The 20,897-nt window shown below is 40.8% G+C and overlaps 2 protein-coding genes across 3 annotated transcripts; one reads left to right on the forward strand and one right to left on the reverse strand.

Annotated features, from left to right (window-relative positions):
• The first annotated feature begins 774 nt into the window (after positions 1-774).
• On the forward strand, positions 775-10,007 carry LOC116613064. 2 transcript variants are annotated; one of them, XM_032373669.2, is made up of 8 exons: positions 775-915; positions 3,822-3,892; positions 4,358-4,480; positions 4,902-5,153; positions 5,680-7,578; positions 8,718-8,824; positions 8,993-9,042; positions 9,401-10,007. In XM_032373669.2, the coding sequence occupies exons 2-8, from the start codon at positions 3,829-3,831 to the stop codon at positions 9,540-9,542; spliced, it is 2,637 nt and encodes an 878-aa protein (XP_032229560.1). In that variant the 5' UTR covers positions 775-915; positions 3,822-3,828; the 3' UTR covers positions 9,543-10,007. The 2 variants fall into 2 exon arrangements, with proteins under 2 accessions (XP_032229560.1, XP_048590316.1); XM_048734359.1 differs by having other exon boundaries at positions 793-915; positions 3,825-3,892.
• A 432-nt stretch (positions 10,008-10,439) lies between these two features.
• On the reverse strand, positions 10,440-20,562 carry LOC5505276 (chitinase domain-containing protein 1). The gene is made up of 13 exons (XM_048734360.1): positions 20,230-20,562; positions 19,211-19,357; positions 19,010-19,095; positions 17,879-17,925; positions 17,756-17,800; positions 17,568-17,674; positions 15,546-15,607; positions 15,371-15,463; positions 14,722-14,957; positions 14,037-14,052; positions 13,527-13,607; positions 12,806-12,848; positions 10,440-11,220 (listed from the first exon to the last, which is right to left on the reverse strand). Exons 1-13 carry the CDS (start codon positions 20,347-20,349, stop codon positions 11,122-11,124), a joined length of 1,182 nt encoding a protein of 393 aa, XP_048590317.1. The 5' UTR covers positions 20,350-20,562; the 3' UTR covers positions 10,440-11,121.
• Positions 20,563-20,897: the final 335 nt, after the last annotated feature.

The raw sequence follows: 20,897 nt of genomic DNA on the forward strand, positions 1-20,897 counted from the left end.
AACAGGCTGAACGACGTCTTTCAGCCTGTTTCTTTCTCGCGCCACGCTCCCTGTGTGCTCGATCTCCGCGACGCCTTGGGTCCCCGAGGATGGGGGTACGAGTAGCTACTCCGGACCAGCGAGCTACCAGTTGCTCAGCGGTCATACCATTTATTCGTATATTCATGAGATCTGATCGGACAGGGCCTCGTTCGCATGAATGCTTTTAGCTATGACAACGGCCCACGCTTTCACTTAATAGCGGTGAACTCACAAAAATAGCACTGTTCAAAACATCGATTCTTATGACCTTTAAAAGTACTAGGAAGCAGCTTTTTTAACCAAGCCGCATAAAATAGGCAATGAAATTTTGAGAGATGTTAATCAACCTTTCCAAAAAGGATTTAAACCCAAAAAATATTTTGCGCTGTTTCTGAGTGTGAACCATCATTATAAAATAGATCTAATAATAACAATTTCACACTTTTTTGTAAAAGGAAAATTGGCTTTCTACATTCAAACTGCTCCACCAAACATTTCATCCTTCAAGTTTGGTTGCCTGGTTATTTTTTTATCATTAGATAGTATGAAAAAGAAAAAGAAACTCTTTTGTGTTGTTTTGTTTTGGTGTTTCGTGTTGTTTCTGTGTTTTGTTTTATTAGAACTGCAAACTTTTGGACATTTGACTCGAAAATCTTCCCAACCTTCCATCCACCCGTTTGCTTTTGTGATTTTGAAAGAAAATAACCAACGAAACGTTCCGCGTAGACAAAGCCGTGTTCTAAACAGAGGGAACCTGTTTTGCGGGTGGACACAGACCTTTGTTCTCGCTACGCAACTCACGGGTTCACGGCGAAGCAAGAAAGATTTATCCGCGTCGCAAGGTTCATAGCGTTTGGCCAGGCATAAATCAGATCAAAGTATCTGATCGAAAAGGTGATGGAAAATGCTTTGGTATGCTATTTTCAAATGGAACAATTTCGTTATTTGTAATAGTGTCGTTCAGTCGACAAATCGACCCGTCAAACATTTCACTAGTCAGAAATTTTATAGTTTCACCCTTTCAGTAAAGACTTTAAAATGTAATTTTTCAAATCTACTCAAAAATCTGTACGCAGTATGATTTTATTAGTTGGGAAATAATGTTATTGCTTTATAGGATTGTAGCTGCTTTCTATTGCATTTCCTTTTCTGGTAGAGAATTCTTTCACATGTATTCAATGGTAGGCTCTTACCTAAAGTGCTAGCACTTTTTTTGGCATTATTTGGCTTCGCGAGCACTTTTTTTTACATTTTTTCCCAAAAAGCACTGCTAGCATTTTTTCTTATTATCGACTGATTATTTATATAATTTCGCGTTAATCGGCACTCTCTGACTTCACATATGTCGTCCAAAGCCGCAATTTGCATTCGTTTTCGTCAAAGGAGTCGAGGAGGCTGGGGAATATGTTTGATAGGTCAGCGGTTGCCTTCTAGAACCCGGTCCTTCTCGTCAGTCCTCCTCGTGACTCGTTCCAAGATGGCGTCATTCACTATACTGGAAGTCAGCCAAGCAAGGCAGAGATAGCTCGAGAGCGTACTCTGCCATCAATCAGTGGAAAAAACAAAACTAGGGGGAACTGTGATGTAAAGAACATAAGCATACATGATCGGATTCAGCAATATCCAGGAGAGGAGCTAACAATCAAAGACGGGAAGTTGTTTTGTCTGGCATGCCGCGAAATAGTGTCTTCGAAGAATAGTATTCTAACTACACACTTGGCTTCAAAGAAACATGGAAATGGTAAGAGAAACTGAAGAAGTCTAAGTTGAAGGATCAGACTATTACGGAGGCTTTTAGAGCGGCGGACATGACGCAGAAAGACAGCACTCTACCAATGTCTGAACGGGCCTACCGACTCGAAGTGGGCGAGGAGTTTCTAAAGGCTGGCATCCCACTTGGGAAAATCGATAAGCTACGCTCCCTCTTAGAAAAGGATGGCCAACGTCTCACAGCAAGTGCTCATCTTGGTCAGTACATTTCAATTGTTCTCAAGCAGGAAGTCGAAAGGATAAAAAATGAACTGACTTTGCCTGGCCAGACTGCCATGACAAGAGATGTTTCGATGATCTTTGACGGAAGTAAACGACAAGGAGAAGCAATTGCTGTCATCCTGCGTTTCCTTGACGAGAATTGGTCGATTATTCAACGTCTCGTCAAAATTGATATATGTTCCAAGTCAGTGAATGCGGATGATCTTGCACAAGTTCTTAATCAGTGCCTATCAGTTGATTATGGTGTCAAGGCCAATTCGTTACTCGCAGCCATGAGAGATGGGGCAAGTGTGAACCAGGCAGCGTTGGATAGGATTGCATTTATCTTTCCTAAGCTGCTCAACGTTGTGTGTTTCTCACACACGCTTGACAATGTTGGGAATCATCTTGTCATTCCAACTCTTCTAGAGTTCGGTAGCGTGTGGCTTCGCCTGTTCCGCCATAGTTACAAGGCAAAGCTGTTGTGGATAGATCTGACTGGGCAAAAACCGAGATCATACAGTGAGACCAGATGGTGGTCAAAGAGGGAAGTCTACAAACAAATATTATTGCAGTTTGGAGATATTGAGGGATTCTTGATAGAAGCAGAAGCCGCTAATATTGGTCCACAGTTACTCCCTCAACTCCAGGCAATACTTTCCGATCCTGAGCGAGTGATCAACCTGAAGCTCGAGCTCGCCATCACCATCGATGTTGGGGAGCACTTTGTAGAAGCGACCTATTTCTTGGAAGCTGATGCCCCTCTCGTGTTCTAGTGTTATGAGAAACTCCATGCTGTTGCCCAAGCCTGCCAAGCCCCTCACTTTCCAAACGTGCGTGCAGTCGCAGCAGCAATCGCTGAAGAAAATCCTGCCCAAAACGTAGAAGCCCTCGTACAGCAGGCAAAGGCATGTGTTCAACCAGCCATAGATTGGTTTCTGAGAAAGTTCAATGTCCAACTATACAACACGTTCAAGGCTGCGAGGTATATGTGTCCGGTCAGCGTCCAGTGGCTGAAGCCAACTCAGCACTCAGTAGAGGCCTTGCGAATCTTCCCTTTTCTCAAAGATGATTGCATTATAAACGGCCTAAAAGCTGAACTACCTTCTTACTTAGCTGCCACTGCAGATGTGGTAATCAACACGGAAGAGCGAAAGGTAAAATGGTGGCACGACCACAAGGAACAGCTCCCTCACTGGGCTTCTGCAGTGAAGAAAGTGCTGTTGGTGCAGCCATCCTCGGCTGCAGCAGAAAGGGTATTCTCTGTTCTCAATTCCGCATTCAACGACCAACAGGAGCATGCCTTAGTTGACTATCTGCAAGCAAGTGTGATGACCCAGTACAACAAGCGATGACTAACTTCTAAAATGGGTAATGATGACCCAATGACAAGCGTGTGTTGGACCTAAATGGAAAAAACATTGATCGTTAAATTTTGATGTTAAAACATGTGAGCGAAAATCTGAAAATGTAATGTTCTATATGATTAAAAAAAAGTCTGAAAAAATGAGCATTTCTTTTAATCCACAAGCATTTAAAAAAAAAATAGCATTATTTTAGCACTTTTTTGGCAAAAAACAAGCACTGCTTTTAGCATTTAATGCTTTTTTAACGAGCACTTTCGGTAAGAGCCTATTCAATGGCCTTCAATATTTAGAAAAGTGAAAAAACTAATGTTAAATGATGTCATTGTGATTCTCTCTTTAGAAAGTCATTTCATTTTCAACATTTAGAAAACGATTTCAACATTGATTGTCCCTCTCGTGGAAGATTCCTGCAGCAATGAGTCGATTAATAACAATCTTTCTCCAAACTTTTTGGTTTTCTAGTAGAGTCATGCAGCGTGCAACCGCTGTCCTCTTGTACCTTGCCTGTACCGCGGCTGTGACGTCGACTGTAGGTAAGTTCGGTGTACTAGTGCATTACAAGCTTGTGTGTTCGTATTCCCTATCCAATGAAACATTTGCTGTGATAAAGTGCCATAATTTGGAGTGAAGTAGACACAGTGAAACGCTTTTAACCAGGATGCATTTTTCACAATACTGCCCTCATTACAGGGTTGTACTCAAAAACTATCTAAATATTTTCTTTTTATGAAGCGGGCGATTCATAAGTGAATTATTGGATTCTTCTACTTCAATCCATAGCTTTGACTAGGACAGCTATTTATTGCATTTTATAGAAAATAATACAATGAGTTGAAAACGAACGTTGGTCATGTGACAGAAGAAATGTTTTTTTTGGAAATTAAAAAACTTATTTCAGATTCCATAATACTAAACTATGGACTATGCGTTAAATACGATAGGAAATAAAATAATTGTTGCGATATTAAAAAAGATGTGACGGCGTTTTTCCTTTTCAGAGGGGTCTTGTAGGGACCAATACCGAACCTGTCCAGGGTGGGGTGCGTCGGGGTATTGTGATAAGCCGTTTTACAAGTCATTTATGAAGCTGATGTGCGCCTACACGTGTGACACTTGTGATGGTAAGTATAACTTTTCAACAACAACAAAAGTTTTGAAGAATCACGTAAATAATTTTCTACATGGCCGCGCCAGATTTACAGTTTGAAATCAAGACTTCACAAATTACGGTCAGAATTTCCCTGAATCACGTGGCGAAACCCCTTCGCCCCCTGCTTGGATGGTATCGCGATGTTCAAACGAATCACTTAGTTTGTGCTGAGGAATGCAAGAGATAATTGCATTCCGCAATCCCACGCAAGATAAGACTTACACACTTGTAAAGTCAAAATAATTGTGTTTTTGTTTCTGCTTACATATATCATACTCCCAACGTTATTTTAATATTGCCAATCATTATCCAACGGATTAACTCTGAAACCCCTTATCAATCGACGCCGGAACGTAATCGATAACATTTCCAATTGATACGCAATGTTTTAGTTATCGAAGAACCAAAACCACGAAAAGACGAAAGTTTAACAACTTCTGCGCTTGGAGAAGACGACAAAACAACCAATCAGGAGGGGGCTCCAGTGTTATCCAGCCAATCAGAACAGAGCACCTCAGGTGAAAAGCAAAATAGCCAATCACAGGTACAAGGGGAATCCACCAATGATAACGAAGAGAATGAAAGGAACGATAACGGGTCTCAATCCGGAGAAGAGGCTACTGAGCAAGAAAAGGCAAAATCAGGTATGGCAAAGTGGCAAGATAATCATCATATTGTGGGGAACAAGAGTGTAAAGCGTAGGACCGCTGAAACGAGGGGCTCTTTTCATTATACCCCCTCCCCCTATTTTTTTCGCACGCTTCGCTTCCGTTGTGCCCTCGTTTTATGATTACTTATTTTTCCATTCGACACGGTATATCTTTGATACTCGTCCGTTGTTGTTGGACATGATTTACAATTTGGGGAGTGCAGTGAACCTCTATACAACAGACTTCCATTAAACAGACGTATAGTCATTGGTACAGTGTAACCTCTGTACAACGGACATCCTCAGTACCGAAAAATTGATAAAAAGATTTAATGTGAAGGTATTATTTGTAGGCATTGACTTAAGATTTTGATATCGGGACAAGAAAAAGTGTCCGTTGTCTAAAAGTGTTCACCTTATTAAGGTCTGTTTTATGGAAGGTTCCACTGTATGTTGTGAAAGTGTCCACTTAATTAAGGTTCGTGTCATAGAGGTTCCACCGCACGTTTTCCTTTCGCCAGATGACGCCGGGGGGTCTGCCAACGAGGACATTATGACCGGAGCAGCTTCCAGTCAGCCTGTGGCGGGAAGGAAAGAAAAGCCTCAACTTAATGTCGAGGCTCTTACAGATCACACCCAGTCTCCCGCAGTACCGCAAGATGGTGACGACACTTCCGCGTCCGGATCCAGCCAATCGGCTGGCGCTCGAGATATAGTCCTACACGAAGACTACGATGACGAAGTGAATCCGCGATCAGAAATCAGTAGTCCTTCCCAAAAAACACAGGCGCAGACAGGAGCAATTTCGCCGGAAGAGGTGTCAAGCCTTGAGGACGACGACTCTACTGATGGAGATGCCAAACCTAATAGCGTTACTTCCGGTTCAGGTCACGCAGCTCATGATGAGATGAAAGACATTGCTGGTGACGTCACTTCCGGATCAAAAATTTTCGAAACGAATATAGGAGAGGATATCACTTCCGGTTGCTCGTCTGGGTTTGGCTGCTCTTCCGGTAATGACGACACAGGCCGCTCTGAGGGAGGGGAGGGTGGATTACCTATAATGTCGCGCTCTAGTATTGCAAGGCCGACATCCAAGGTAGAAACTGTCGTTGCAGCTTCCGGTTCCGGTAAAGAAAGCACCGGAAATGACGTTAACGAGAAAACAGCACAGACAGCCCCCACTAACCCAGTTGAAGTTGCTGCAACAAAATCATCCTCTAACTATGCCTCTGGTAGTTCCGGATCCGGAAGTGACGCCACGGAAAACACAGGAAACAATGATGTTAAAACCTCTGCTCCTTTAGAAAACGTCGTGAAAATCAAGGTTCATTCGCCAACTCCAGGGTTTGGAATCACGAAGCTAAAACACAGCACAGCCAAGTTAAGTTACAAGACCTGGAATAAATCTGGTAAAAAGGTCGAGACGGAAGGGGCGGGGATAGATGGGGACGACGAGTTCGAGGATGAGGCTACGACGTATAGTATACATAGTGAACAAGCACCTTCCGGTTCCGGTGAGGTAGACAAAGATCGATCGGAAAAACAGCCTGTGGTATCAACTGTCTCAACAAACGCGGCAGCTTCGGAAACTGTAGAGGATACTAAAGAAACAAAATCAAAGCCTCTTGCTAAGATAGATCACAAAATTGAGGACAAGTTGTCTCAGAAGAAAACAGCAAAGATTGTGTCTACTTCCGGTGCTGATGACAAGCAGGCATCGTCTTCTTCCGGTTCCGGCGAGATCAGTGAAGGGAATGTGTATTCATTAAAGGGAGAGCATGAGATTGAAGATGCCGTATACGAGGAAGGAATACTGCTAAAGCCAACAATGAAGGTAAAGGCGTCTCCACAAGAGGAGAAAAACGAGACCGGGGTGAAAAAAGTACACAAGAAAACCGGTAAGGCAGCTAAGGCGTCCAAGAAGCAAGCAAAAATGGACAAACCATCTAAAAAGACTAAACAGGGATCGGTTAAAACTAAGCCAGCAATAAAGGTACGACCACAGAAGGCAAAAGACGAACAAGGAGTGAAGTACGAAAGCAAGAAAACCTATAAAGTAGTCGTTTCTAAGAAACCAGTTAAACAGGACAAGCCTATTGCAAACAATGTGAAAAATAAAGGTGAACCAGAGATTAAAGTGGTCCCAGAAAAAGCGAAGGATGAGCCCGGAGTCAAATACGAGAATAAGAAGGGGAGAACGGCTGGCAGGCTAGAGCATGCGAAGGTACATACTTCAGAGAACAAACAGAAGGACTTATCGTCTCCCCTAGCACGTGATCGGATAAGCGAGATGGAAGAGATGATCATGGGTGCTGCCGTCAAGGCCAGCAGGCTGAGGGAGGAGGGCGGGGCAGCTCGGGAGGAGGTTCCAGAATCTGAGGAAGAAGACCACGTGGAGCCTGCTCCGAGTGATTTAGGTAGGTAGCGGAGAGGGTGGATGAGCGGTTGGGGCTGGGGGGGGGGGGGGGGGTGGGAATAAAAAATAAAGCTGTGAAAAGTTTGTGGTAGAGAGGTACTAGAAGCCGAATAGGAAGACCACGAAGAACCTCTTCCGAGTAAAATAATAAAAGAGGAAAGGTGGGGCTCGGGACGGCGCTTAGTGAAAGGGATGAGAAAGAGGAGATCCACGAGGAGCTGTTTTAAGAGACATAGGTAAGAAGGGGCAAAGATGGGCGGGTGGGGCAAAGACGGGAAGTGGTCGGCGACCACTTCCCGTGATGAGGATGTACTGGAACCAAGTAGGAAGGCCTTGACCTCCCTATTCCAAGTGACACATGTAAAATGGGTAGGGATGGTGTAGAGATGTGTTTGATGTAGGGAAGAGGGTAGGATGGGGTGTAGGAAAGGGGAAAGGATGCTAAGATAGGGTACCGCTGGTCGATAGGCGGACCATTATGAGCCCGTGCTGAGAGATGTGTTTTAAAAAGGGGTGGAAAAGGTAATTGAGGGTGTAGCGGAAGGTTGCGCCTGCTCGGGAGGAATTGCCGGAAGCCGAAAAAAGAAAAAAAAACGAGGTGACGGGTAGGAGGTTGAAGGGTGTCGAGAGAACAGATGCTAGCTTATTTGGCTTTAAGGATGATGGATAAAAAAAGATGGGAAAAGATCGTGGAGAGAAGAGCAGGCCTGTAAACTGGATCCCCAAATATATATCGTATTAAATATTTTCCCTTATCTGTGGAAATGAATGCTTTGTATGACTCGGGCTTTTTGTGGAAGCGTCAAATGACGGCGTGACATGCCTTCGTTAATGCAAGCTTATAGCCGCATTGTCACCAGTTTACTTCCGGTCTATTACTTAACAATTTCCGATGATTTTTAACGGAAAACGCGAAAAATATTTCAAAATATTGAAAGCAGTGTGTATATTGGAAGTTTCTTTGAGGATGTGACTGATAATTTAGAGCGGAGGGCCTGTTTAATATCTCGGATTCTAATAGATTCTTTTGTCTTTTGACGGTTGAGGTTTTCGTCAGACCTCCGGAAGTAAACTGGTGACAATCCGGCTTTAACTGGCTTTTTTTAATGTAAAGTGGTTTACTGTGTGCTATGATCTTAGGTAAAGGTGTTAAAGTGTCCCTGATATTAAATCAAGACTACCATCACGAGTACAGCGAAGAGGACTCCATGGCTTATGAAATACTGGCTCAGAACCTGAAAAAGGAGGCAAGTAGCACAGAGCAACGCATACAGTTGACTCACAAAATAATGCAAGAAATCTTTACAATTGAAATAAAAAACCTTGAGAAAATTGAACAATGCTCGATAGTATAGATAAAAGATGCGCAAAAAGACCCTTGTCACCTAAACATGATATCACTTCTACGTAAACAGGTGGAACAAGTTGTTGGAAGCGACTCGGTTGTCTCCGAAATAAGGTTCAGGTAAGAACTCACAAGCGCTGGAAAATTAGCGCCGCGCGAAGTAAATTTGCTAAAACGAAGTTAAAAAAAAATTTGTTTCCGTGTTTCCTCCACGTCTCAAATTAAGAAAACAAATCGAAAATACTTGGTTGGTTCGTGTATTTATTTGGTGATTTCTAGCCTTGAATCACAACCAATAGAATCGTCTTCTTAACTAGTCTACGTACTAATGCCAGCGATCTAGCACCAGAGGGTCGGGATTTCACACTTGTTGCATGTGTTAACTTTCAAGCGTATCAAACAATCCTTTGTTACTAAAATGTACGTTATTTGCTTTATTTCGTGCTGATGACATTGTTTCATTCTGTCTCTCTTTTAGTAAAGAGAAATCCAAGAGCAAAGTACCCCGTGTGCTAGCCAAGTTCAAACTTCTTGGAAATGGAGAGACGTTACACAAAGCCGTAAAGGGAGGGTTCATAGAAAACATCGCAGTCGACCAGAAATTCTTTAAGATTGCTTAGAATCATATTTTTCGGATCCGTGTAAATTCAGAAATGAAGCGTTTTAAGGAAATAGCAGCAATCGCGAATTTGTATAACAAATATTACTCGTTTTATGGGGGACTGACATTTCTAATATGGGTAAATAAAAAATTGAACGTACACTTATTTTAAATAAGGTTACACTCGAAAATACATCTATCGTAGCCCGCAGTGGTTCATGGGTAATGAATAAATGGGTAAATCCTTGTATCTGAACGCCTTGTGAGTGTTAAAAGATGCATAAATTTGAAAACTTCGAAAACCTGGATTTGCTTTTTTTGATTTTTCTAAGAGTATAACCTTATTTTATTAATAATACATCTGATGGTAAGCTTACAGAGCGTGTAAAAAGTAGATTTTAAAGCTTATTTTCTTTCCTTTTTATTTAAGACGATAAAATAAAGATTTATTTGTAATTTATAAAATAAAAATATTTTTCATGAACATGTGTGTTGCAAGAGCCACAAATAATCGATAAACATTAACGCACGATAACGAGGCTAAAAAAGGCGGGAAAACGTGCAAGCGCACTGGGGCGGCTGAGAACGATAACGAGAATAAAAAAGGCGGGAAAACGAGCGGGCGCACCAGTCTCGTACCCAGACGACGCGCGTTACATTTTAGGGAGGTTGAAAAAGCGCACGGTGCATGACGGTCAGGATGCAGTCGGAATTCGCTTTTTTTTTTTCCGTCTCCGCTTCAGGGTTTCTGTGGATGTGCCGGCAACAGCAAATAACGACTGGGTACGAGTCTGCGGGCACACTCTGGCGGCGGGAAAGCGTAGGCGTCGCGAAAAGCAAATGTGCGAGAACAGAATTAGAAAATTACAGTTTCCGGAAACCTCCACGTCTCAAATCGATAAAACAAATCGAAAAATACTTGGCTGGTTTGTGTATTTATTTGGTGATTTCGAGCTCTTGAATTAAAGCACTTGGGATATTTAACAATTATTCGCCAAAGGCGAAGTGAATAGCGGTGGATAGTCCCCGAGACACAAATTATTACAAATTATTAAATCACTGATGACATAACAACGCATGCATTTGAGAATTTGAATCCAAAGGCTTAAATAACTTCAACTTTTCCTTTCTATCGTACGTGGCCCAGGGGGACTGAGACCCCGTTCACTTCGGAGTCATTCGGGATTCGGAAAATTCAATATTGTAGCCACTTCAACCACAGTTTTACCATTCTTTCGACATCGAGGGCTGTGATTGGTTGTATTACACTACATAATGAAGCAATTAAATGCATAGTTTTTCTACCAAACTCACCACAAGCTCTGTCAAATAGTTTTCCTATGGGCTTTTCTTTCGGGATAGAAAACAATGGATTTCTTAGGAAGGACTGTGAAAAGATTTTAAAGTGATGAAAAACATGCCCCGGAAATGACAAGTTATTGTCAAGCAGGATAAGAAGAGTTAGTACATACGTAAGGCCATCTTTTGAGTTTATTTGTGGGTAACTAAGAACTAGAATAAAATCTTGCATTTCATGCTTTAGAGTACATATTTTTGAATTATATTAACTTATACTTGTTTTAGTGCATCTAATTGCTTTATAAAAGGTCATAGAAATAGTCTAGCCCTTGGCCTATCTCCCAGATTGCTATACTAACCCCTAAGTCCCTCGCCAGATCTAACCTTGCTTGGATGGACTGCAAGAAAACAAATAGCAACTACATAAGTTTGTATGATTTGAACCTCTATATAACGACCACCCACGGAACCAATAGGCCTTTTTACATTAGCTTATTTATTTTGTATTTATTTATTTACTTACTTACTTACTTACTTACTTACTTACTTACTTACTTACTTACGTACGTACTTATTTATTTATTTATTTACAAACTTATACCGTTAAAAAAGACTAAATCGTACTAACTAAATATTGAGAGCTTGGCTCCACATTAAGTGCACCCTTTCGACTAAGAATAAGCTAAGAATATATGTATAGTTAATAACTAATCTTAATCTAAAACTATTTAACTGAATTATGATGTGAGCAAATATATAAAATAAGGATATTGATAGGTAAAATATACAATGTACAATATATGATTTGTAACAGTAACATTAGTAGCAGCAGTTACGAGCAGAAGAAACAGTTAGGTTGCGGAAAGAGGAGCACTTGGGGCAAATAGATTTCCAGGTGTCGTAGCTGTTAGTAAACGCAAATAAGTAGTGGCGAGTTAAACAGGATTTAAACTGTTTAAGTGAGCTAGCAGAGCAAGTAGACGTAGATAGATTATTCTACAGTTTAAAGGTACGATTAAAGTAGCTTGATTGAAAACGTTTAGTGCGACATTTAGGAACAGAGAGGTCGAGTGCAGAGCTGTGGCGGGTTAGTCTAGTTGATTATGTTAGATTTGACAAACGATTCTATGTTAAAATTGTAAAGACCTTCGCGGTATTTGTAATAAAAGAAGATGTCCTTCATCTCATGCCAGTAGGATAGTGGTAGCAGGTTCAGTTTACTTAGCCGTTCCTTGTATGGGATAGAGTCCTGTATACTGGTATTTAAAATAAATCTAGTTGCGCTTCTTTGTACCCTTTCAGTAAATTTAATGCTCTCTATAGCCTGAGGTGCCCAAATTTCGCTAGCATAACCTACATGTGGCCGTACAAACATGAGGTAGAGAGTGCGTTTGTGGTTCTCGCTAAATGTATCTAAACAATGGCGGCGTATAGGAATCCTAGTGTTCTAAAACCCTTTGCTGTGACTTTGCGAATGTGGGATTCCCACTTGAAGTCACTAGTAACAGTTATACCAAGATCCTTAACCTTTTTTACATGTTTTAGGGAGTTTGTATTCAGTTTTATTGGAAGACAACAGGAGCATGCTTGCGAATTATAGTGAAGATCTCGCACTTATCTGCGTTGAACTAGTTATGGGAACCAGAGACCGAGAGGAGAGCGAAGAGATTGGATGCTTACGCACTTGTAAAAGTTGTATCAGGAAGGAAGAGCAAGCACAGAGGGAATGGAAACATTTTTCGTCCCTTCTCCTTCTCTACTTGCGTCCTACACTCCGTCGCAGAGCTTTTAGTGTCGGTCGTTTCCTTTGATGTTGGAGCAAAGAAAACGAGCGACACAGAAAGCTCTGCGCAGGAGTACTTCATATAGACGGTTTCCCCACATCTAGAGTAAATCTTGAAATCGGATCTTATAAGGTATTCCGCTACATCTAGAATTTGACAAAATTCTAGTACTTTATAATGATTATGATGAATAAGTTACCTTGAGAGTTGGATACCACACCATGTGATCACCTCCAGCGGATCTGTAATAAAGGAACACAAACAATAAATTATCCTGTTGGAAATTCCTTGGCGTTTGAACCCCCCACCCCCAGCCGAAATTTCCAATCCCCTCAAAAGGGGGGAAGGGGGTATGGATATTTTCTGGAACTACACATTTCATTATCGACTCTGGTAGACGTCAATCATCACGTATCCGTGTGCAAAAACTAAGCACCTTATTGGTGGAACATGTCCCCCAACCCCATAAGTCCCTCATGAATTAGAATCTCTTTTCTTTTTGGGTGCATTCCCCTTATTGCCCCCTGTTAGTGTGTTTTTATAACTAAACACCCAGAGAATAAAGGAGTTAGAGTCCCAGTATTTCCTTCTTGGGTTAATTTATAAAGTCGCCTTCTAAGATGCGAATTTGTTTCTATGGGAGTCAGAACTCCTAATGTAACAATTTCTTTTACTTTCCTCAGCATTATAGGGTCAATACCCCCCTTCAGTCAAAAGCTTTTTCTGCCACTGATATTAGTCGAAAGTGCTATGGAAAAGCATTTAGACACTTTCCAGTTTGGTAGGCAGTGTTAACAAGGAGTTACATCTAAAAAAATCTCTTAATTTTTTAAATTGATCCTACTCAAAGTCTGTGGCAGTAAAAATAAACAGTAAATTTTGTTGACATTCAGCTCTTTGAGTGATGTCTCCATACTCACGAGAATTTCATGAGGTGTTCTGCGGAGGTTTTTTCCCAGGTCAACTTTCCATCCTTATTCTTTTCAAGCAACTCAAGGTATCTAGAAAGAGTGACATACATGTGTGAGGCGTTTTGAGGCAGCTTTGTTAACCATACAATAACCATGCCATAATTAAATATAAGAAACATCAGATACATCTTCTTTTAAAAAAGGTCATGTATTTTACTAAAACTTAAAGCGACATTGCCACCAGTTTACTTGCGGAGCTCTGACGGAAAGAGACAAGAGACAAAAGAATCTATGAGAATCCAGGCTATTTATCCGCTCCAAATCATTAAAGACACATCATCAAAGAAACTTCCAATAGACACAATGCTTTACAATTTTGAAAAATGTTTTGAGTTATCTGTTACGTTACGTAATCGAACGGAAGCAAACTGGTGACAATGAGGCTCAATATAAAAGTGATGATTGCTTGTATATCATGGATGTTTTAATAATACATAGTAAAAAGAATAAATAATTTACCTTTCATATGTGATGGCTATCCACACATGCAAAGAGAAAAAAAAAAGATGTTTAAGAGGCAGATCAGGCCCGTACCCAGGATTTTATTTGAGGGGGGGGGGGGGGGGAGGGTGCGGAATCCGATAAAATGGACCTAATTTTTCCGGGGGGGGGGGGGGGGGGGAAAGGGGTCATTTCTCAGATAAAATTCTGACCACCCCAGAAAGAACAAAGAGGGATTTTTTTATGCCTTTGCAGCATCTCCACCGGACGTTTATGTTGTCGGATTTGGCTACATACCAGAGTGATCTAGTTTATGCTTTATAGTTTTGTCTACAAAAAGCATGTCTATTCAGGACCGAAAGTGGACCTTTGGCCATTGTGGGAGGGGGGGGGGGGGGGGGAAGTGAGTTTGCAACCCCTGCACCCCCCTTGGGTACGGGCCTGTCACATGAACATAGAAGCTAAACTCTGATAAATCAACGACATTTGATATGTCAGACAATACAGTAAAATTTTGTTATGTTACCTCAAAGAAAACGGATAGAAAGAGAAAAAAAACGAATTTCTGGTTTGGGTACTCTAGGCTGTATATGTTGTATACAGACGTGGAAATTGTAACAAGGCCCTATATCTCTATCTCGATCATGAAAAATCAATGTAAAGGGGGTACTTAAGGGGTTAGGTAACTGGTGACCACACCCACCTCCCGAGCCTGTTACAGAGTAGTCAAACCCATAGAAGTTCAATCCCATCATGATTTTGGAGCGCTGTTTGCCAGCCTCTGGACTTAGGGCCAGCACACAGTCATTAACCCAGGCTATGGGTGCATTAGGCCCAGGCCTCCCAGGCGAAGAGTAGTCGTACGTCATCAGACTAAAGCCATCGAGGACTGGGAACAATAGCTCGAAGTCGTTTTTGTCGAATGTGCCTCTTTTATTGCTAGAGAAGGGTAAGGCATTGACTAAGGCATTGACATAAGGCATTGACATTACATAACATTGACAATAAAACTCATACAATAAGGTATTGATATAGAATAAGGCATTGCCAATAAGACTTAACAGGTAAGGGATATTCCATCTCATGTGTGATATTTCTTAAGGAGATCCATACTGATGTTTGAAATTCCAGAGGAGGGTGCCTCTCTGTGACCATTTTCAGGAAGGTTAAAACCGTTTTTTTTTCTCATACAATCATTGCATTTTGGCTACCTTCAGTGTTTAGATATCCCTTAAGGAAAGAGCTCAGGAAGAATTTCATATGTTGGGGGAAGGGCGAACATAGCCTGACATACAAAAGTTTATTCTCAATTAAGATAGCTATGTTCTAGTTATTCTTTGTACGTCTCATACCCTGCATGGATAGGCGGTGGAATGACCAAGATAAGCTTCATCTTCGCTTTGTGAAGGGCGTCGGCCAACTTGCTCACCAACAAGTACAGACCCCTAAAACCATGATCAATTACGAAATAAATAGAATCAGAGGGGGCATTTTGTAGCCAGTTATGAATACAGAACAGTAACTCACTCTTTAGTGTCACCAGAATACTGACTCCACACCTCTAAAACAACTCCATCAAAGCCATGATTCTAGAAGGAAAACAAACACAACTCAAGCTAGTGCTCATGGTGCGTGCCACACTTGTATAGCCATAGTTTGAGGAGGGTAGGGGACACAGTTGTAGTTAAAAAAGAAGGTGACCACCTACATTACCTGCCAATAAGAGGTGACCACCTACATAACCTGGCAATAAGGGGTGACCAACTACATTACCTGGCAATAAGAGGTGACCACCTACATAACCTGGCAATAAGAGGTGACCACCTACATTACCTGGCAATAAGAGGTGACCACCTACATAACCTGGCAATAAAAGGTGACCACCTACATAACCTGGCATTAAGAGGTGACCATCTACATTACCTGGCAATAAGAAGTGACCACCTACATTACCTGGCAATAAGAGGTGACCACCTACATTACCTGGAAATAAGAGGTGACCAGCTACATAACCTGGCAATAAGGGGTGACCACCTACATAACCTGGCAATAAGGGGTGACCACCTACATTACCTGGCAATAAGAGGTGACCACTCACATTAACTGGCAATAAGAGGTGACCACCTACATTACCTGGAAATAGAAGGTGACCACCTACATTACCTGGCAATAGGAGGTGACCACCTACATTACCTGGCAATAAGAGGTGACCACTAACATTATCTGGTAATAAGAGGTGACCACTAACATTACCTGGCAATAAGGGGTGACCACCTACATTACCTGGCAATAAGAGGTGACCACCTACATTACCTGGAAATAAGAGGTGACCAGCTACATAACCTGGCAATAAGGGGTGACCACCTACATAACCTGGCAATAAGGGGTGACCACCTACATTACCTGGCAATAAGAGGTGACCACTCACATAAACTGGCAATAAGAGGTGACCACCTACATTACCTGGAAATAGGAGGTGACCACCTACATTACCTGGCAATAGGAGGTGACCACCTACATTACCTGGCAATAAGAGGTGACCACTAACATTACCTGGCAATAAGAGGTGACCACTAATATTACCTGGCAATAAGAGGTGACCACCTACATTACCTGGAAATAAGAGGTGACCACCTACATTACCTGGCAATAAAAGGTGACCACCTACATTACCTGGCAATAAGAGGTGACCACCTGCATTACCTGGCAATAAGAGGTGACCACCTAAATTACCTGGCAATAAGAGGTGACTATCTACATTACCTGGCAATAAGAGGTGACCACTCACATTCCCTGGCAATTAGAGGTGACCACCTACATTACCTGAAAATAACAGGTGACCACTAACATTATCTGGCAATAAGAGGTGACCACCTAACATTACCTGGCAATAAGAGGTGGCCACTCACATTACCTGGAAATAAGAGGTGACCACCTAATATTACCTATCAATAAGAAGTGACCACACAACATTACCTGGCAATAAGAGGTGACCACTAACATTACCTGGCAATAAGAGGTGACCACCTACATTACCTGGCAATAAGAGGTGACCACCTGCATTACCTGGCAATAAGAGGTGACCACCTACATTACCTGGCAATAAGAGGTGACTATCTACATTACCTGGCAATAAGAGGTGACCACTCACATTACCTGGCAATTAGAGGTGACCACCTACATTACCTGGCAATAACAGGTGACCACTAACATTACCTGGCAATAAGATGTGACCACCTAACATTACCTGGCAGTAAGAGGTGACCACTCACATTACCTGGAAATAAGAGGTGACCACCTAATATTACCTATCAATAAGAGGTGACCACACAACATTACCTGGCAATAAGAGGTGGCCACTAACATTACCTGGCAATAAGAGGTGACCACTAACATTACCTGGCAATAAGAGGTGACCACTTACATTACCTGGCAATAAGAGGTGACCACTGACATTACCTGCCAATAAGAGATGACCACTGATATTACCTGGCAATAAGAGGTGACCACTAACATTATCTGACAATAAGAGGTGGACACCTACATTACCTGACAAAAAGAGGTGACAACATCTACTAAAGATGTCAGTGCAGGCTCACTTGAGAGCACAATATGGAAGTCATTATATGTCCACTGATCAAACAGAACTCTAGGCACTGTAAAAAAAATGTGATTATTTTCATTTCCAAGGAACAAATCAGTGTTTTGCTGTTTGATTGTTTAAGACTAGTACTCACAAATTTTGGCCTTGTCATTTGATTTTTTGACATCTTCAAGCCACCCTGAAGAAATAAGCAGTTATGGTCAGAATGTAAGTGTTTGTATTGTAGAAGTAGACAATAATTTGGAATTAACTGTACCTTTATCAATATCATGGCTTCCTTCTATCGATATTGAACCAGACTTTCTAAAGCAACAATAATAACAATTGATCAAACATGGTGATCATGACAGGAAAGAGCAAAAAACAAATATCATCATTGTCATCATTATCTTTCGTCAGCATCAAAACATCATTCCCATGATTGGTAATCGCACCAGTTTACTTCTATTTGATTACAAAAGAATCTCCAAGCACCTTAGCAACTTAAAGCCAAGGATGACAGAGAATTTGTCCCCTTTAACCAGATATACCAGCTCTGCATGCTCTTTGGGTAATCATAAAGTCATCAGGAACGGCAAAATGGAGGAAACACACCAAAAAATTTGTGATTTTCTGCAGGCGGTTTATGATTTTAAAGTCCATACAACCTTTCAGAGTTGAAAGACTTTGTCAATTCTTTATATTTTCATCTTCCAAATGGTATGTGTGCCGTATGGACCCTTAAAAACACGCGTTTGCGTGAATAACTCAAATCTGTAATATTGAGGTATTTTGGTCAGCCTTCGGTAAAAAAGCCGTGAACTGAAAGGCCCGGGTCCAGTCGTTTGTGACTTAGATCGAGATGTCAACCAAATAACAAGAGAAAACATATGCGCGCGCTAAACCGGTTCCCGTCTTCATGTCTTCTTAGTTATTGCTGAAGAACGTTGTGTGGTTACAACTTTTACCGTCATCTTTATATCTCAACCAGGTAGTCAAATGATTATTTAACTTCAGCAAACAAATCTGCATAATTTAGCAGATATTTTTTAGTCTTTGAATTGTTTTTGCATTGTGCGCGTGCTGCATCCACAATCAAGAATGACGACATTCTTATGAGCGCGCGCTGTTTTTGAAACCTACAACAAAACAATATTTTCTTTTTTCGCATACAATTCTTGACTTAAAATTATTCTTCGCTTCATTGTGGGTAGCATTGCAATAGAAAACACTTCGCCAATATTTTGTGGTATTGCCGTCTCTGAATTTTGACGGATTTAAGGAAAATACGTTGTTTCAGATTTTCCTGCCAAGACTTGGAATTATTCACTCGATTCAATCTCCTTTCGCATGGCCAGGAAAATTTTCAAAGATCTGTAGAAAATTCATACCAAGTGCAAATTTATACCTTCTTTTTATCTGTAGCCAGACTGGGCAGACATAAGTAAACTTGGCACCAAAAGCCTTAGCAACATCATAACCATGGGAGTTCCACTATTGGTGATAGAAAAATAAAAACAAACAATTGCTAAGGGAAATGTAACAAGATAGGGACGTAAAAAATAACATCAAAAAGTAGAATAATACTTTAGAAAAGTTAAATGCTTACGGGTGTAACATAGGCCAAGACATCACCCTCAAAGTTCTGAAGAGACACATTTTTGTAGTATTTAGAGTGGTGCTTCAGAATATCCCGGATACGGGGAGTCTCTGTAACCAAGCCTCTTGTGATCACATTAGAAACGGCTTGCTGATTCTAAAGGAAAATTGATAATGGTGTTTAGTACTTGTGAAATTTTGTATTCACTATTTTTTTCTTTTTAAGAAACATTAAAGCCCATATCATGCTTTCAATCATAAATCATTTATAGAGTTTTACCATGGATTTTCCAAGTAATATTGATTTAAACATTGAAAAAGGTGTATTAATGGATCTCCTTTGTAACTATGGTAACAAATTATGACTTTTCAATGTACATGTTTGGAGTAGAATATGGTTAAAAAATATGTTTTAATAATGTATTTTAAAAATCTGAAAGCTTGAAATTATAGAAAAAACCTTTCAAAAGAATACAAACAAATCAAGTCAATGTCAAAGGAGTGTATATTGCCTTCTTAAAACGCCTAAGAAGTCATTCTTTGACAAAGAATCCAACACAAGAGCTTTGGGAGAGGGAATTATTTGAAATTCAAATAATATTCATAAAATATTACGTTTCGAATAGTCAATTTGCAAGGAAACCTAACATCCTGAAAGGCAATCTCGTGAGCATTGTTGACAAAATTTAAATTTTTACCGCAAAGCCGGTAATGACTCAAACTTCAATTGCACGAATTGTGCAACAATATTTTTGGTGTAAAGTACTTAATAAAATCAATCATCGGATTTGAAAGAATTCAAAACGTACTAAAGCTGTAGCAACCAAATACAAATAATTAATGTAACAAACAATTTTAATTCAGAGAAAACTTTAGAAAGAAACAATTTGAGTAGAACATCATTAAAGAAAGGAGATTAGCAAGAAAAAAGTGTAAAACTTGCAAAAATTTTCCATCATTTTCTTTGGGAGTTTCCAGAAGCAAGGAATATAATTTATTGAAAGTTTCTTCGAGTAATCAAAACCCTACCTTAAGTTTTTTATTCTTTTTCTGTTTAGCTTTCTTCGAAAGTGTTCCATCCACTTGAACGTTCTCCATACAAACAAACAGAAGCAAAATCAACAAAACGCACTGCAGGAACTGCGCCATCCCGCAAGATCAGAGAAACTAAGAGATTGGATACAATGCGTTGATCGCTTGAAGTTTGGATGGCAGAATAACTTTAAAAATTCCTCCAATTGTAGACTGACAATTCATCAGAGAGCGCAGATGGTCGGACCTGCCGCGCTGTTGTGCGCAGAGAACGCAGAAATGTGGAACGGAGCGCAGCTCTGCAACCGCGCACATGAAATTCTCACAAAGTGCAAAGAAGAAATGTGCCGACAAGCGATATGTTAATCATTCTCTTTGAAATGTCTATTTTGGCGAATAAGCAGAAGTCTCAATCAAATAAAAAGACTCGGTTTATGGAGATTTTTTTTTTTTTTGGAATTGTGGGTCGCCTGTGTTTTGAATGCACAGGAATACCAAACTTTGAGGTATCATGGTTCCCTCCTGAAGACACAAAGCTGGTTCGGGCTACTGACCCGGGGAGGCCGTTCTTTCCATGTAGACCTGATAGGGATGCTCGTCGTATTTTTTAGGGGTCAAAATCGGGCTTCAGGTATTTTTTAAGGGTATCCGAGGAAAAATAGCCT

This window comes from Nematostella vectensis, chromosome 11 (genome assembly GCF_932526225.1).
Source record: "Nematostella vectensis chromosome 11, jaNemVect1.1, whole genome shotgun sequence".
Lineage (NCBI taxonomy): Eukaryota > Metazoa > Cnidaria > Anthozoa > Actiniaria > Edwardsiidae > Nematostella > Nematostella vectensis.